This window comes from Hemiscyllium ocellatum, chromosome 38 (genome assembly GCF_020745735.1).
Source record: "Hemiscyllium ocellatum isolate sHemOce1 chromosome 38, sHemOce1.pat.X.cur, whole genome shotgun sequence".
In the NCBI taxonomy this organism is placed as follows: domain Eukaryota; kingdom Metazoa; phylum Chordata; class Chondrichthyes; order Orectolobiformes; family Hemiscylliidae; genus Hemiscyllium; species Hemiscyllium ocellatum.
Genome location: NC_083438.1, coordinates 35,193,977 through 35,210,196, shown reverse-complemented (window position 1 = coordinate 35,210,196; position 16,220 = coordinate 35,193,977). Strand labels below are relative to the sequence as shown.

Sequence of the window (16,220 nt, the reverse complement as noted above, 5' to 3'; positions counted from 1 at the left end):
TCCTCCCTATCCCCGTAACCTCCTTCCGCCCCGACCCACCCCCCCAATCTCTGTAACACCCTCCAGCTCCAAAAGCCCCTCCCTATCTCAGTCACCTCCACCAGCCCCTATACCCCCTCTCAATCTCAGTCACCTCCTCCAGCCCCTACATCCCCTCACGATCACTGTAATGCCCTTCAAATACTTCACCCCCTCCCGATCTCTGTAACCCCATCCAGCCCCTCTACCCCTTCCAGCCCCTCTACCCCTTCCCAAATATGTAACCCCCTCCAGCCGCTATACCCCCTCCCTATCTCTGTAAACCCCTCAAGCCCCAACACCCCCTCCCTATCACTGTAATACCCTCCAGCCCCTGCACCCCCTCCCCAACTCTGTAACCCCCTCCAGCCCCTACCCAACTCTGTAACACCCTCCAGCCCCTACACCCCGTCCCTGTCTCTGTAACACCCTCCAACCCCTACACCCCCTCCCTATCTCTGTAACCCCCTACACCCATCAATGTCTCTGGCACCCTCTACCACCACTCCCTGTCTCTGTCACCCCCTCCAGCTCCTAGCCCCACTCGCTGTCTCTGTCACCCCTCCAGCACTACACCCCCTCCCTATCTCTGTAACCCCCCCCAGCCCCTACACTCCCTCCCTATCTCCATAACCTCCCCCAACTCCTATACCCTCCTCCCTATCCCTGTGACCTCCTTCCGCCCCGACACCCCCTCCCTACCTCTGTAACCCCCTCCAGCCCCTACACCCCCTCCCTATCTCTGTAACCCTCCCAGCCCCTACACTCCCTCCCTATCTCCATAACCTCCTCCAGCTCCTATACCCTCCTCCCTATCCCCGTAACCTCCTTCCGCCCCGACACCCCCTCCCTATCTCTGTAGCCCCCTCCAGCCCCTACCACCCCCTCCCTATCTCTGTAACCCCCTCTAGCCCCTACACCCCCTCCCTATCTCTGAAACCCCCTACAGCCCATATACCCCCTCCCTATCTCTGTCACCTCCTCCAGTCCCTACACCCCCTCCCTATCTCTGTAACCTCTTCCAGTCCCTAGACCCCCTCCCTATATCTATAAACTCCTCCAGCCCCTACACCCCCTTCCCTATCTCTGTAACCCCCTCCAGCCCATTGACACCCTCCCTATCTTTGTAAGCCCCTATCTCTGTAAACCCCTCCATACCCTACACCCCCTCCCTATCTCTGTAATCCCCCCAGCCCCTCCCTGTCTCTGTAACTCCCTCCCGCCCTGACACACCCTCACTATCTCTGTACCCCCCTCCAGCCCCTACACCCATCAATATCTCTGGAACATCCACCAGCCTCTACCCCCCTCCCTATCTCTGTAACCCCCTCCAGCCCCAAACCCACTATCTCTGTAACACCCTCCCCATCTTTGTGACCTCGTCCGGGCCCTACACCCCCTCCCGATCTCTGTAACACCCTCCAACCCATCCCTGTCTCTGTCACCCCCTACCCCCACTCCGTGTCTCTGTCACCCACCTCTGCACTACACCCCCCCCGTCTCTGTAAACCCCTCCAGCCCTTGCAACCCCTCCCTGTCTCTGTACCCCCCTCTCTGTCTCTGTCACCCCCTCCAACCCCTACCTCCTTCCCTATTTCTGTCACCTCCACCAGCCCCGACACCCCCTCCGGCTCTCTATCCTCCTCCAACCCCTACCCCCGCCCTATCTCTGTAACCCCCTCCAGCCCCTACACCCCCTCCCTATCTCTGTAACCTCCTCCACCCCTTCCCTATCTCTATTAATCCTCTCCAGCCCCACATCCCCTTTCTATCCCTGTCATCTCTTCCAATCCGGCCTCTTGTGTATCCCTCAATTCTCACTGTTGCTCCACTTTGGAAGGGGTGGTGGGGTATGCCTTGTCTTCAGCTGCCCAGTCACTGAGCTCTTACATTCTCTTCCGAAACCCACCCAAATCTCTCTCTTTTGCTCTTTGACCCAAAGTTTTCCTTATCACATCACAAGCAGAATGTCAAATATTGTTGGAGATGGGAGTAGACTTAGGATATCTTGCCCTGTGAAAGTGGCTACAGAAATGCACATTTCTTCGCTGTAAAGAATGGACCAGGTTTTGTTTTTAAAAAATCGCTTTGGCACACTCTCGGCCGGCTGGGTGTGTCGATAATTCAGCTCGAAGTTGGCAAATCCTGGGAAATGCATTGTGTATTTTACAATCAATTAGCATGGTCTTCTCCCTCCCCTTGCTCGTCATGTCATCCACTGCAATCCCCAAGGAAAACCCCACACACCCTGCAAATACAGAAAAAGTTTATTGTTTACAAAAGATAACTTAAAACTCATCCAAGATATACAAAATATTTCCTGTAGAGTTAGCCCAACTGTGACTTGGACAGCATTAGTAATTTTATTTTGAAACAGCAAAATCAGTTCTGATACACCCTCACATCGATAGTGTTAAGTCTTAAATTTCATCACAGCTTGTGCATACACAAATATTAAATTCAGATGATTAACAGCAGCAGAATTCAAAGGCATTTAATCCCATGTAGTGTCACTTTGATTAATTACAGAAATCACAATAAACTGCGTCACAGAACATTAAGTATTCACATCTTGTAGCTTCTCTCACAGAATTGTAATTCAGTTGAGCGTGCCAAAAAAAAAAACCAAAAAGCAGCAGCAGTGATGTTTCATGAAGTGTCTGTGTGGAAAATAACAGGCCACTGGGACAATATTTACCATTACATCACATCCACTGCACTGTCAAGGCCGTTCCTAACAGCACGCATCTCTCAGTCAGCCCTCTGAAATTCTCCTCCCGTGGCTAATTGCCAAAAGATGTCCGATGAACACTCATGTGGAGCACCTTTGTACATGTGACTGTGTTACGTGGCGATAGAAGCAGGTGTTGATGAATTAGCTTAGAATGCACAACCGAATGACGTCATTGGCACTCACCACCAGAGAGCAGCATTACTTCAGACTTCCTCTGATATGTTCACATTTTGCCAGCAAGGACAATGTTTAGAAATGAGTCATTGACTATGTGCCAATGAGTTGGTGTTCTGATATGTTTTTTCTTCATGAAATATTAACCATCAGGCTAAATTGGATCATCGATTCCAGATGGACATGGGGAGATCTCCTCAACTAATTGGGAACAGAGCTCAGTTTTCCACCAATTAGCACCGGACAATCTTAGGTCAAGTGTGAACAATTGCTCAGGAATCCCACTCCAAATAACAAGGTTCTAAATCATCTCAGACACAGCCACACTGAGGGAATGCCACACTGTTGGAGGGTCAGCACCGAGGGAGTGCCGCACTGTCGGAGGGTCAGCGCTGAGGGAGTGCTGCACTGTCGAAGGGTCAGCGCCGAGGGAGTGCCGCACTGTCGGAGGGTCAGCATTTTGGGAGTGCCGCACTGTCAGTGGGTCAGGAACTGGGGTGGGGAAAGTGTAGTTCTCCTTAGTGTCTGGGGGCCAATTTCTTTTCTTCAAATCAATGGAGAGAGTTGCCACCAAACTGCTGTGATTGGGATCATAGTGTGTGCAAACTGGCAGCACCGAGTCGGCAGACCTACCCCTTAAAAAGTGAGTGTAGTGTTCTCACTGAGAGTGAGGTAAAAAAATGTGTTTTCACACTCAGAACAGAAACTGGAACTCCCAAAACTGGTTTTGTTCTGAACTCCTTTGTGGGCAGTAATCACCCCCTCACGCCTCGGGGCACACAGTCAGTCACATGCCAATTGCAATCTCAAACGGTCAGAAGTTCCAAGCTTTTTAAAGAACACAGTGCGAGCAATCGCCATCATCTTCTGCTTTAAATCAGTCAGTCACTCAATCTTCCTTCCAGGTCAGATGCAAACAGAAAAAGTGGGAATACTGCGGAGTGGAGTTAATGCTGTAGTGACAATCCAATGGCTCATATACCTGGTCAGCTATTGTTTCTGCCATTCAATTCAGAGCGAAGCAAGGAGTATTTACATCCAATCGGAAAATCCCAGGCGGGAATATGAAAATGTCCTTCCTGGCAGGAATCAGAGAGGGGCAGCTCAGGATCTTTAGGAAGGACACTAAGGGTTTGAGGAGGTTGTGGAGGTGATTTATCAGAATGGTCCCAGATCAGTGACACACAGGGAGACTTGGACTGTTGCCCTGGGAGTGGGTAAGAGGCTGGGGAAGAGATTGAATCAGGGCGTTTGGAATTATTTGGGGTAGGCCGCGGCTTTCCATCGATTCAATCAATTCAATTCAAGCAGTTCCCAGGGACAGGAGTGTCAGCCCCCAGGGTTGAAGGGGAAAGACCCCAGAGAGGGCAGGTGGAAGAGGAGGGAACTGTATTTCTTGGTGGAGCAAGTCCATAGAATCCCTACAGAGTGGAAACAGGCCCTTCGGCCCAACCAGTCCACACCGACCCTCCAAAGACTAACCCAGTCACACCAAATCGCCAACTCCAAATTTTCCCCTGACTAACGCTCCTAACCTACACACGCCTGGGCACTATGGGACAGTTTCCCATGGCCAATCCACCCTAACCTGCACATCCCTGGGCACTATGGGACAATATCCCATCGACAATCCACCCTAACCTGCACATCCCTGGGCACTATGGGACAGTTTCCCATGGCCAATCCACCCTAACCTGCACATCCCTGGGCACTATGGGACAATATCCCATCGACAATCCACCCTAACTTGCACATCCCAGGGCACTATGGGACACTTTCCCATGGCCAATCCACCCTAACCTGCACATCCCTGGGCACTATGGGACAGTTTCCCATGGCCAATCCACCCTAACCTGCACATCCCAGGGCACTATGGGACACTTTCCCATGGCCAATCCACCCTAACCTGCACATCCCTGGGCACTATGGGGCAATTTAGCATGGCCAATCCACCCTAACCTGCACATCCCTGGGCACTATGGGACAATTTAGCATGGCCAATCCACCCTAACCTGCACATCCCTGGGCACTATGGGACAATTTAGCATGGCCAATCCACCCTAACCTGCACATCCCTGGGCACTATGGGACAATTTAGCATGGCCAATCCACCCTAACCTACACATCCCTGGGCACTATGGGACAATTTAGCATGGCCAATCCACCCTAACCTGCACATCTTTGGATTGTGGGAGGAAACCAGAACACCCGGAGGAAACCCACGAAGACACGGGGAGAATGTGCAAACTCCACACAAACACTTGCCCGAGGCTGGAATCGAACATGGGTCCCTGGTACTAGGAGGCAGCAGTGTTAACCACTGAGCCACCGTGCTCTTGTAAATCTGAGACTGAAAGGGTTCAGATTCAACAGGAACATTATTTAAGTGGGACGGGGGGGGGGGATGAGCTGTAGCAATAAATTGGAAAGGAAGCAGTTTCAGGGATATGAGGAAGTAGTGGGTCTGTGTAGATGTTAACTGGATGCTTTTTCCTGCATCAGTTCCAGAACAGAATTCCACAGCTGGATTTACACAGACTTTAAATGCATTTTCCTCTCACCAACCCCCCCTCATTCATTTTTCTTCTCATGTCATTCCTGACCTAACCCTTTAAGGCCTGTGATCTCTTAATTTCTCCTCTAATCTTCACTCCAATGGTATTTTTTTTAAGAAGTCATTAAATTTGTTTAAAAAAAAAAGAGGGATATTTTTGGTGAATGAGAAAGTCTGATCCAGAGCCTGGAAGGGCTTCACCAACTGTTACAGGGCCCCAACAATCGCCCCTCACAAAACTGGATTTAAAAACACAAAGCAGATTGTACTTTCAACTAAAAAAAAATTAAATAATTCTGCAGGGCTATAATGAAATTTAAATTGGATTGCTTCTAAATTCCGGATAAGAAAGAGAGGGATTTTCCATCCCAGATGTTTAAAATTGCTTCTGGATCTGAAATACCCTTGCAGCGCCTCCCTGTGGCTCTTCACCCAGAGTTCAGGAAGATTGAATTAATAGTTATCCTCAACACAACAAACTCCTCTGAGCTCAGCAAGTGTTAAAGAGTCAGACACAAGCTCTGTGGCTTTTACAAATCCCAGAGCTCAGCCCAAGTAAAGAAAGAGAGGAGACAGAGGGAAAAACAGAGAAAGAAGCACAGAGAGACAGAGTGAGAGAGACAGAGTGAGAGAGACAGAGTGAGAGAGACAGAGTGCGACAGAGAGAGAAAGACAGAGAGAGAAAGAAAGACAGAGAGAGAAAGACAGAGACAGAGAGCGATATGACCCAAGTGGGTTACCCTGCGATACACGTAACGGTACTCCCGGTTAATGGACTCCTATCCCCAACCCTTGGGTATGGGGGTTGTAGGTTTGCCCCTTCCTCTCTCCATCAGTGCCCAACAATCGCTCACCTCCTCAAATTACCTGCACCTCAACCTTGTGCCCCCCCAACCCAATCCCCATACCCATTGACCTCTCCAATGCCCCCATTCTGACAATAGCCCACCAGACGCACCTTCCCAAAACCCCCCTCCCATTACCCACGCTCACCCCGCTAGCTGACAAAATCAACTGTAGCTTCCAAGAAGGCAGGAGAAAAGTTCATGAAGCGCAATCGTGCGCACTCTCTCTCTCTCCACCGAAGACGGGGTGAGGGTAGGGAGCTGAGAGTGAAGGAACATGGGGACATTGGGGGGGCGGGGGAGGGATTGAGAGCGACCACATTGGGAAACTGATTAAACAGGAGCGAGACTGGGAGTGGCCGTTGTTAAAGGCAATGGAATTGTCACTCACCAGCGTCAACCAGCTCCTGTAGGTTCCCAGAGTTACCGTGACTCCCCAAAGTTTGGGACAGTGCAGAGTAAGTAGGTAATGGGGGGGGGGGTAAATGGGGAACAGAGAGGGGTTTAAGGGGTTTAAGCTCCTGACACAAAACCATCTCCTTATTTCCATCCCCATCAATGCCCCCATGAGGACAGAGCTAGGCCCCCTCCCTCCCCCAACCCAACCTCAGGCTTGGTAGTGTACAGTGTGATGACCAGGCCACATATTACACTCTGTGGGCCTAGTATCTTTTACTGGGTATGGGGCACTGAGGGGGTGGGGGTGGGGTATGGGGGAGGGAGAGTGGGTGCCAAAGGGAAAGTGGTCAGGCTCAGCCCAGCTCCTTCTGTCTCCTGAGACAAACGGGACAAATTCCAACAAAAAAAAGTGTCAAGGATTGATAGTGTCAAGACTAGAGAGTGTGAAGACTCCCACCCCCCGAGACCCGAGAAGGTATAAATTCTGTGTCAGTCAGGAAGAGAGAAGGGAAGTGCAGCCGTGTTAGTGTTAAGGCAAATAACGAGGTTGGAAAGGATGGTGGCGGGGGTTGGGGGATGGGGAGTCTTCGCCAGGAGAAGCCTGGGGCCTACACGTACATGCCCTTCGACACAAACTCCTGGCTCTTACGATGTTCCTCAGGCTCATTGTACGAGAAGTCATTGTAAATCGGGTTCTCCTGCTCCAGATAGTCCCCAGGGCGCACGGCGACGTTAGCAGACTTCACTTCAGTGTTCAGGCCCGGCTCATCGTAATACTGGGTCAGGGTCTACAGAGGGGGAGGGGAAAGAGAAAGGGAGGAGGGGGTGGAGAGACAGAGAAAGGGGACAAGTCCCAAGAGTGAGACACACAAGACGCGTTCCGCACCGTCCAACGGCATCTCACTCCCATCCTATTCCAGTCCAACACAGCATCACCGTTATACCCCTGTATTCTCCCTACCTCTGTAACCCCCTCCAGCCCGTCCACCCCCTCCCCATCTCTCTAAGCCCCTCCAGCCCCTCCCTATCTCTCTAAGCCCTGTAACATGGTGATCAATCATTCAACATCAGGGAATAGAACGAGGATCTGCGTTTGCGACTGAACTCTGATAAACGTGCCATTTCAGACTCGCTCTCCCTCTTGGTGTTTGTAAAAGCCACCTTTGCCTGAGCACCTACCTTCACTGATTTATCCAAATACTCCCTCGCTTCCAGCTCCCCATTTAAAATTGTCACTTTAAACGTCCATTCACGTCCCTCACTGTTCCAATCAAAGTTATTCCTTTCACTAATTCGAAAGTAAAAGTGGGTGAGTCCCTCGCACTGCCTGTCACCTTACCATTCGATTATCGTCATCTGCCCCAGTCTCATAGTAGGTCGTGGTAATGGGAATGCTCTCCATCTTTTCGTCTTCTGTTTTCATAACCTAAAGGAGTACACTGTTAAACATTGAAAAGGGAACGCAGTTATATCTCCAGGGGGCAGCTGGACATCTCAGCCCCATTCTTGGTATGTTCTACCTCATCACTCATCCCCCACCCCCAGGGCAGATAGCACAACCCAAACACACACCAACACAAACAGGACTGAGGGAGCGCCGCACTGTCAGAGAGGGGGTTAGTGCTGAGAGAGCGCCGCACCGTCGGGGGGTCAGTGCTGAGGGAGCGCCGCACCGTCGGAGATGGGGGTCAGCGCTGAGGGAGCGCCGCACCGTCGGAGATGGGGGTCAGTGCTGAGGGAGCGCCGCACCGTCGGAGATGGGGGTCAGTGCTGAGGGAGCGCCGCACCGTCGGAGATGGGGGTCAGTGCTGAGGGAGCGCCGCACCGTCGGAGATGGGGGTCAGTGCTGAGGGAGCGCCGCACCGTCGGGGGGTCAGTGCTGAGGGGGCGCCGCACTGTCAGATTAACTGTCTCAGACATTAAGCCAACACCATCCTCACTCCTGTTAGGTCGATGTAAGAGACTCCCACAGTCATGACTGGAAGGGGAGCAGGAGGGGGGAGACCTTTCCCATGACCCCAGTCCAACATCTCTCTCTCAATCAACTTATCCAAACGGATCCTCAGTGGATCATCGCATTCCCGCTTGTGGGATCCTGCTGTGCCTAGACAAAAGTGTGGTATTTCCCATGCTTCAGCAATGACCACAATTCAGAAAGAGCCGCACTGGCTGCGGCAACCTCTGAGATGCCCCGAGGTTGCGGGAGGCGCCACATCAATGCAAGTCCCTTCCCTGGAAAACAGAATTGAACCCGAAAACGAATACCTTGTCAGTTCCCTCCAGGGTCTTCTTTGGGGGAGGAGGCTTGTAGTTGGGGGGTTCAAGACTGTAATAAAAAAAAAGCAAAAAACCAAATCACTTTATAGCAGAGACTTGGCGAGCCAAGGAGAGAAACGTTAAATATTGGCGAGTAATTATTTCGCAACTGAAAGATCTATCAAGAGGATAAAGGTCGGAGAAGAACCGGGAAGGAGAGTCTGAACGATACTGTCGATTCCGATCAATATTCCCCGCTCAGCTCTATGAACCCGAGCTGCAGGTCACCATGGTGTTCTGGTCAGTGACTGGGCATCAAATGTGCTGGGTCACCCACTTCAACGTGGGGTCTGAAATTCCCCCTGGCACACCCACCACCAGCAAACCTGGCAGGAACCTCTCCACAAGGCAGCATCGGACAACCAGTTAGCTTCATCTTCCGCACGGTACGGACAATCCCACACGTACCATAAGACTTCTACTGACCCAGTTCTAGGTCTGAAAGGATCGAGGGGGAGAGGGAAGGGAGATGGGAACTGAGAGGATTGCACAGAGGTGGGTATCCCATCACCAAGTTACCACTTTATTTACACGTGCCAAGTCCTTGATACTGACCTAGTTTCCTCAGAGCCAGCTCTCAGAGTGAGCAGAACCTCTGACACTCCTGTTTCTGTCAGTCAGCCAGGGCTCCCTGACTGGACCAGGTTAACAGCCCCAATCAGGGAACTCAGATTCTATGAGGTCCACCTGCCTGACCCCATTACCACCACAACAGGCACATCACTGGGTCAGTAACCTCCGGGCGTCAGGTGAGAACACAGGTTCAAATCACACAACCCGACTCTTCTGATAAGGGCTAGCAAACTTAGAGAGTTGAGGAGAAACAATCCCTCCCAAAGGGGTTGTGGATCTGTCGAATTGGCTACCCCAACGTTTGGCAGGTGCTGGGTCAGTGAGTAAATTTGCGGAGACGTCAGACAGATTTTTAATTGGTAATGGGTTGGAGGGATATGGGGAGAAGGCAGGAAACAGGGTGAGGACATATCAGCCATGATCGAATGGTGGAGCAGATTCGATGGGCCGAATGGCCTAATTCTGCTCCTCTATGCCAAGAAATTATGAACCCTGCACTGCAGATGGAGGCCATTCGTATGCACATCAGGGGTTAGCACTGCTGCCTCACAACGCCACGGGCCCATGTTCAATTCCAGCCTCGGGTGACTGCCTGTGCGGAGTTTGCACATTCTCCCCGTGCCTGCTTGGATTGCCTCCGGGTGCTCCGCTTTCATCCCACTGTCCAAAGATGTGCAGGTCATGGTGGATTGGCCATGGGAAATTGCCCCATTGTGTCCAGCGATGTGCAGGTTAGGGTGGATTGGCCATGGGAAATTGTCCCATAGTGCCCAGGGATGTGCAGGTTAGGGTGGGTTGGCCATGGGAAATTGTCCCATAGTGTCCAGGGATGTGCAGGTTAGGGTGGATTGGCCATGGGAAATTGTCGCATAGTGCCCAGGGATGTGCAGGTTAGGGTGGATTGGCCATGGGAAATTGTCGCATAGTGTCCAGCGATGTGCAGGTTAGGGTGGATTGGCCATGGGAAATTGTCGCATAGTGCCCAGGGATGTGCAGGTTAGGGTGGATTGGCCATGGGAATTTGTCGCATAGTGCCCAGGGATGTGCAGGTTAGGGTGGATTGGCCATGGGAAATTGTCGCATAGTGTCCAGCGATGTGCAGGTTAGGGTGGATTGGCCATGGGAAATTGTCGCATAGTGCCCAGGGATATGTAGGTTAGGGTGGATTGTCCATGGGAAATTGCCCCATAGTGCCCAGGGATGTGCAGGTTAGGGTGGATTGGCCATGGGAAATTGTCCCATAGTGTCCAGGGATGTGCAGGTTAGGGTGGATTGGCCATGCTAAATTGTCCCATAGTGCCCAGGGATGTGTAGGTTAGGGTGGGTTGGCCATGGGAAATTGTCGCATAGTGCCCAGGGATGTGCAGGTTAGGGTGGATTGGCCATGCTAAATTGTCCCATAGTGCCCAGGGATATGTAGGTTAGGGTGGGTTGGCCATGGGAAATTGTCCCATAGTGCCCAGGGATGTGCAGGTTAGGGTGGATTGTCCATGGGAAATTGCCCCATAGTGCCCAGGGATGTGCAGGTTAGGGTGGATTGGCCATGCGAAATTGTCCCATAGTGTCCAGGGATGTGCAGGTTAGGGTGGATTGGCCATGCTAAATTGTCCCATAGTGCCCAGGGATGTGTAGGTTAGGGTGGGTTGGCCATGGGAAATTGTCCCATGGTGCCCAGGGATGTGCAGGTTGGGGTGGATTGGTTATGCTAAATTGTCCCATGGTGCCCAGGGATGTGCAGGTTAGGGTGGATTGGCCATGGGAAATTGTCCCATAGTGCCCTGGAATGTGCAGGTCGGGGTGGATTGGCCGTAGGAAATTGCCTAGAACAATCTCACTATGACGAGGAGGGGGGCATTTTGAATCCACCTGTGGAAATCTGGAATCGAAGCCAGTCTCTGAAAGAGGGGCCTGAGGACTGTTGATAAGAAAGAAACCCAAAACCAAACAATACTGGCTCAGTCCTATCCATTCAGGGCAGGAGGCCCATTCCTTACTGCTTACACGTGTCTCCAGACCCCACATGACAACATGGCCGATTCCTTAACTACCCTCTGTCCTTGAGGGATGGTGGGTGCCAGACACACATGCCAGAGGGTAATTAGGGATGGGGAGCAAGGTGACATGAGAGAATGACGGGGACAGCGGGAAACTACTTGGATGGGAATTGACGCCAAAGAGGAGAAAGGTCAAAGTTTATGGGCTGTTCTCTCAGAAAGGAGACAAAGATTGAGCTCAGGGATCGGAGCGTCCTGGGGCAGCAGTAGCTGGAGGGGGAGCGGAGGAGGAATTTTGGAAGAAACGTCCCTGCCTCTCCACTCCCCTCTCCAGTTGGGCCTGAAAGGTCACATTCGGCCTAATCGCCGGGATTTCTGGGAAGCTGATTGGAATGAGGCTGCCATTGGCTCAGGAGGGCTAGCTGGGAGTCAGGAGGGAGCGGTGTATCCAGTTCCTATTTTGTCGTGAGCCAATAGGATGGGCCGCTGAGGGCAGTGGAGGCAGCGTACACAGCATGGGGATGGGGAGTGATGTGTGCAGTCACCACACACTATGGGAACATCACTTCCAATCAGTTGCACAGTACAACACGAGTGACTCAATGACAACACAAAGCTTCGCTTGGCGATCAGCTGACGGAGATCATTCTCCGCTCCCAGATTCCCGGCTCAGGGTTTTGCCGACGGGTTCCGGAATGGCCCTTCTGTCCGCCAGTAGAAGGGACCCGCATTCCCCAGACTCAGTGTTGGGAACGTGGCTTTGGCCAGGGGAAGGAGTTTAGTGTGGGACCCAAAAGCCACTGGGGTTAGAGATGGGCAGGAAAGATGTGGAGGTGCACATCCATTCTGCCAGCATTGGGTGCTAGCCCAGGCATTGGGAGGTATGAGGGTCAGAGGTCAGGACTCATGGCCTCTGGTCCTGGGGATGGGGGGTCAGGAAGCTCGAAGCGCACACCGGCTCCAACACTCACTCATCTTCCTCCTCGCCCGCGTTCTTCCTCTGTCTCTTGAAGATGAGGACAGCAGTGACCAGCACAGTCAGGATAACGATCGCAGCGATGATCCCACCCACAATTGCTCCAGTCGTCGATCCCGAATCCACTGGGTCCTCTGAGAGGGATGGAAGGTAAAAAAAAAGGGAGATGGAAGGAATCATGACCGGCTCGCTACTCCCTTAGAAAGACGGTAAAGCTCCCTCTACTCTTTTAGACTCATGGTATAGCTCCTTGATGCTGTCCCTATCAAACACTCCCAGGACAGGGAGAGCAGGGGTTTCGATACAGAATAAACTATCTACTGCATTCTCCAGCCCCAACACCCATCCCTATCCCTATAACACCCTCCAGCCCTCATTCCTTCCACCACTGGGAGCTGTGCCTTCAGCTACCTGGGATCCTGAGCTCAGGAATTCGCCTGGAAACGTGTCCAGCTCTCTTGCTCTGTTCCCACTTATGCCTATACCTTCCCCACACTCTCCTTGGACAGAAAGCCAATGTCCTGGTCCCATTACTGCCTCCTGTGGCCCAGGGTGAACCTGCGCTGGACAACAGTCCCTCAAACGCCTTTGATGTCTCATTGGACCTCAAGTAAACGAACGACCCTGTTGCCGGGACAGTGAGGTGGTCCCAGTCCTTCACAGTCTGCACCACGTAGACACAAAGTCAGGAGATAACGCCGGTGATATGAAGTCGGAGTCGGAAACAGTCACCCACCCCGTCTAATAAATGTAGCAGCTTCATTTGGCATAATGTCCTGCATTACATTTCACGCTGTTTGTGATACAGTCAACTGGAAACATCACAGCCCACAGAACACAACGCACCCAACCGAGTGAGATTGGAATGAGTGGTCTCAATAGGTTTTCCTGGAAACTGCATGAGAGAGAGAGAGGCAGAGACAGAGAGACAAGAGAGTGACAAACACAGAGACAGAGAGAGACAGAGACAGAGACAGAGACAGACAGAGAGAGACAGACACACACACACACAGAGTGACAAACACACAGAGAGAGACACACACACAGAGAGAGAGAGAGAGAGAGAGAGAGACACAGAGAGTGACAAACACACAGAGACAGAGAGACACACACAGAGACAGACACAGGCAGAGAGAGAGAGAGACACACACACAGGCAGAGAGAGAGAGAGAGAGAGAGAGAGAGACACAGGCAGAGAGAGAGAGAGAGAGAGAGAGAGACACACACAGAGAGTGACAAACACACAGAGACAGAGAGACACACACAGAGACAGACACAGGCAGAGAGAGAGAGAGAGAGACACACAGACAGAGAGAGATACATCACGTGAGAGGGAGAAGGGGCAGGAGATCGAAGAGTGGGAGAACGACAGTGACACGATACACAAGTACAGTCCTCCATGCCCTCCCTCCCTTTTGAAAGCTTCAGTTGGATTTGCCACCACCTCACTCTGCATCAAGACAGGCCCTTCAGGCCATCATACCTCTGCTTGTTATTAAGCACCTATCTACTCTAACCCCATTTGCCAGCACTTGACCCATCTCCTTGCAGATAGTTTTAATCAGACACACAGAGTTGTACAGTATTATAGTACGGAGGGAGACCCTACAGCCCATCGATTCCATTATATTCATCAAACACAGATCTACACAAATCCCAACTCCCAGCATTTGAAACACCATAGCATACAAGACAAAGAACCAAGTGTTCTTGTAAATATAATTTCAATGGTGTAATTGTTAACAAATTAATAAATGTTATTACATCCCTCTGGAAACAGGCTTGAGAAACAGGAATAAATGCTAGCACAACAAGCAATACTCAAGTCCAGCAAGGGAATAATTTTTTTAAAAACGTTTTCCCCTTAAGGCCCCCATTAACACAAGTAGCAATCAGCTGAAAGCTGTTGCTGCTTATCCTCAGTCCTTTGACCAATGGTTCATCCAATGGTGTTCTCTCCAGATAGACTCAGATGTACAGCATGGAAACAGACCCTTCGGTCCATCCCGTCCCTACTGACCAGATATCCCAACCCAATCTAGTCCCACTTGCCAACACCCGACCCATATCCCTCCAAACCCTTCCTATTCATATATTCATCCAGATGCCTCTTAAATGTTGCAATCGTACCAGCCTCCACCACTTCCTCTGGCAGCTCATTCCATACACGTACCACCCTCTGTGTGGAAAAAGTTGCCCCTTAGGTCTCTTTTATGTCTTTCCCCTCTCACCCTAAACCTATGCCCCTCTAGTTCTGGACTCCCCCACCCCAGGGAAAAGACTTTGCCTATTTACCCTATCCATGCCCCTCAATTTTGTAAACCTCTATAAGGACACTCCAGGGAAAACAGCCACAGCCTGTTCAGCTTCTCCCTGTAGCTCAGATCCTCCAACCCTGGCAACATCCTTGTAAATCTTTTCTGAACCCTTTCAAGTTTCACAACATCTTTCCAATAGGAAGGAGACCAGAATTGCACACAATATCCCAACAGTGTCCTAACCAATGTCCTGTACAGCGCAACATGACCTCCCAACCCCTGTACTCAATACTCTGACCAATAAAGCATACCAAATGCCTTCTTCACTATCTTATCTACCTGTGACTCCACTTTCAAGGAACTATGAACCTGCATTCCAAGGTCTCTTTGTTTAGCCACACTCCCTAGGACCTTACCATTAAGTGTATAAGTCCTGCTAAGATTTGCTTTCCCAAAATGCAACACCTCATTTTTCTGAATTAAACTCCATCTGCCACGTCTCAGCCCATGGGCCCATCTGGTCAAGATCCTGTTGCAATCCGAGGTAGCCCTCTTTGCTGTCCACTGCACCTCCAATTCTGGTGTCATCCTCCTGATTTTAAACACCCATCTCAAATCTGCCTCTACTCCCTTCTGAGAAGGAACAGTCCCCAACCTCTAAAACCCATCCACATCATTAACATTCCCCTGTCACTGGGAGCAGTCTCATTTAATTGTTTTTCTACACTGCCTGTAAATCCTTGACATTCTTCTGACGGAGTGGTTTTCAGAGCAGGATTCTGGCAGACGCCAACGCCGCACGGTGTCTGGATTTGTGGTAACTTCCTTGCTGATACGCTCGCTGCAAGTTTGCTCGCTGAACTGATGCCTTTGTTCTCAGACGTTTCATCACTGTGCTCGGTCAGACCACCAGCTCAGCGAGCTAACTTCCAACCCGACCCACAACCTGAGCTATGAAACGTCTCCAACATCTGGTAGTCAAGCCCCTTGAGATTTACGAGGAACGAAGCGAATTGAGCGTTTGTCAGGGTGTTGGGTTACCATTTTTTTTAAAAATGGCGGGCGCTGAAATCGGATTGGTTGAAGGGATGCAGTTCTAGGCCAATCAGGTGTTGGAGGTTTTTCCCCGGAATGAGACAAAGATGGAGAGGGTTAATTACACAGAGAGGGGAGCACAGTCCTTTATGCTGGCATTTGAACAGCAGAGAGAAAAAAGGAGCGAGCTGCGGGGGGGGTTTTAACTGGGTGGGTGAACTGCAGGAAGGACCAATGAGGAGATTTCCCAGAATGTTGCCTGAGCTGGAGGAATTCAGCTGTGCACAGAGACGAGTTAGGGGGGTGCTGTGTGTTCTTTGCAGCAGAGAAGGTTGAAGAGGGGG

The 16,220-nt window shown here is 51.2% G+C and overlaps 1 protein-coding gene across 1 annotated transcript in view; it reads right to left on the bottom strand.

The window, feature by feature from the left end:
• Positions 1–2,267: 2,267 nt before the first annotated feature.
• The window catches only part of LOC132834014 (nectin-2-like), a 76,458-nt gene continuing 62,505 nt past the window's right edge, over positions 2,268–16,220 (bottom strand). The window contains exons 6-9 of the mRNA XM_060852727.1: positions 12,579–12,717; positions 8,990–9,050; positions 8,064–8,150; positions 2,268–7,512 (exon numbers count right to left, since the gene is read on the bottom strand). Coding sequence (XP_060708710.1) covers positions 7,333–7,512; positions 8,064–8,150; positions 8,990–9,050; positions 12,579–12,717 — 467 coding nt within the window. The 3' untranslated portion in view covers positions 2,268–7,332. The remainder of the gene's footprint in view (positions 7,513–8,063; positions 8,151–8,989; positions 9,051–12,578; positions 12,718–16,220) is intronic.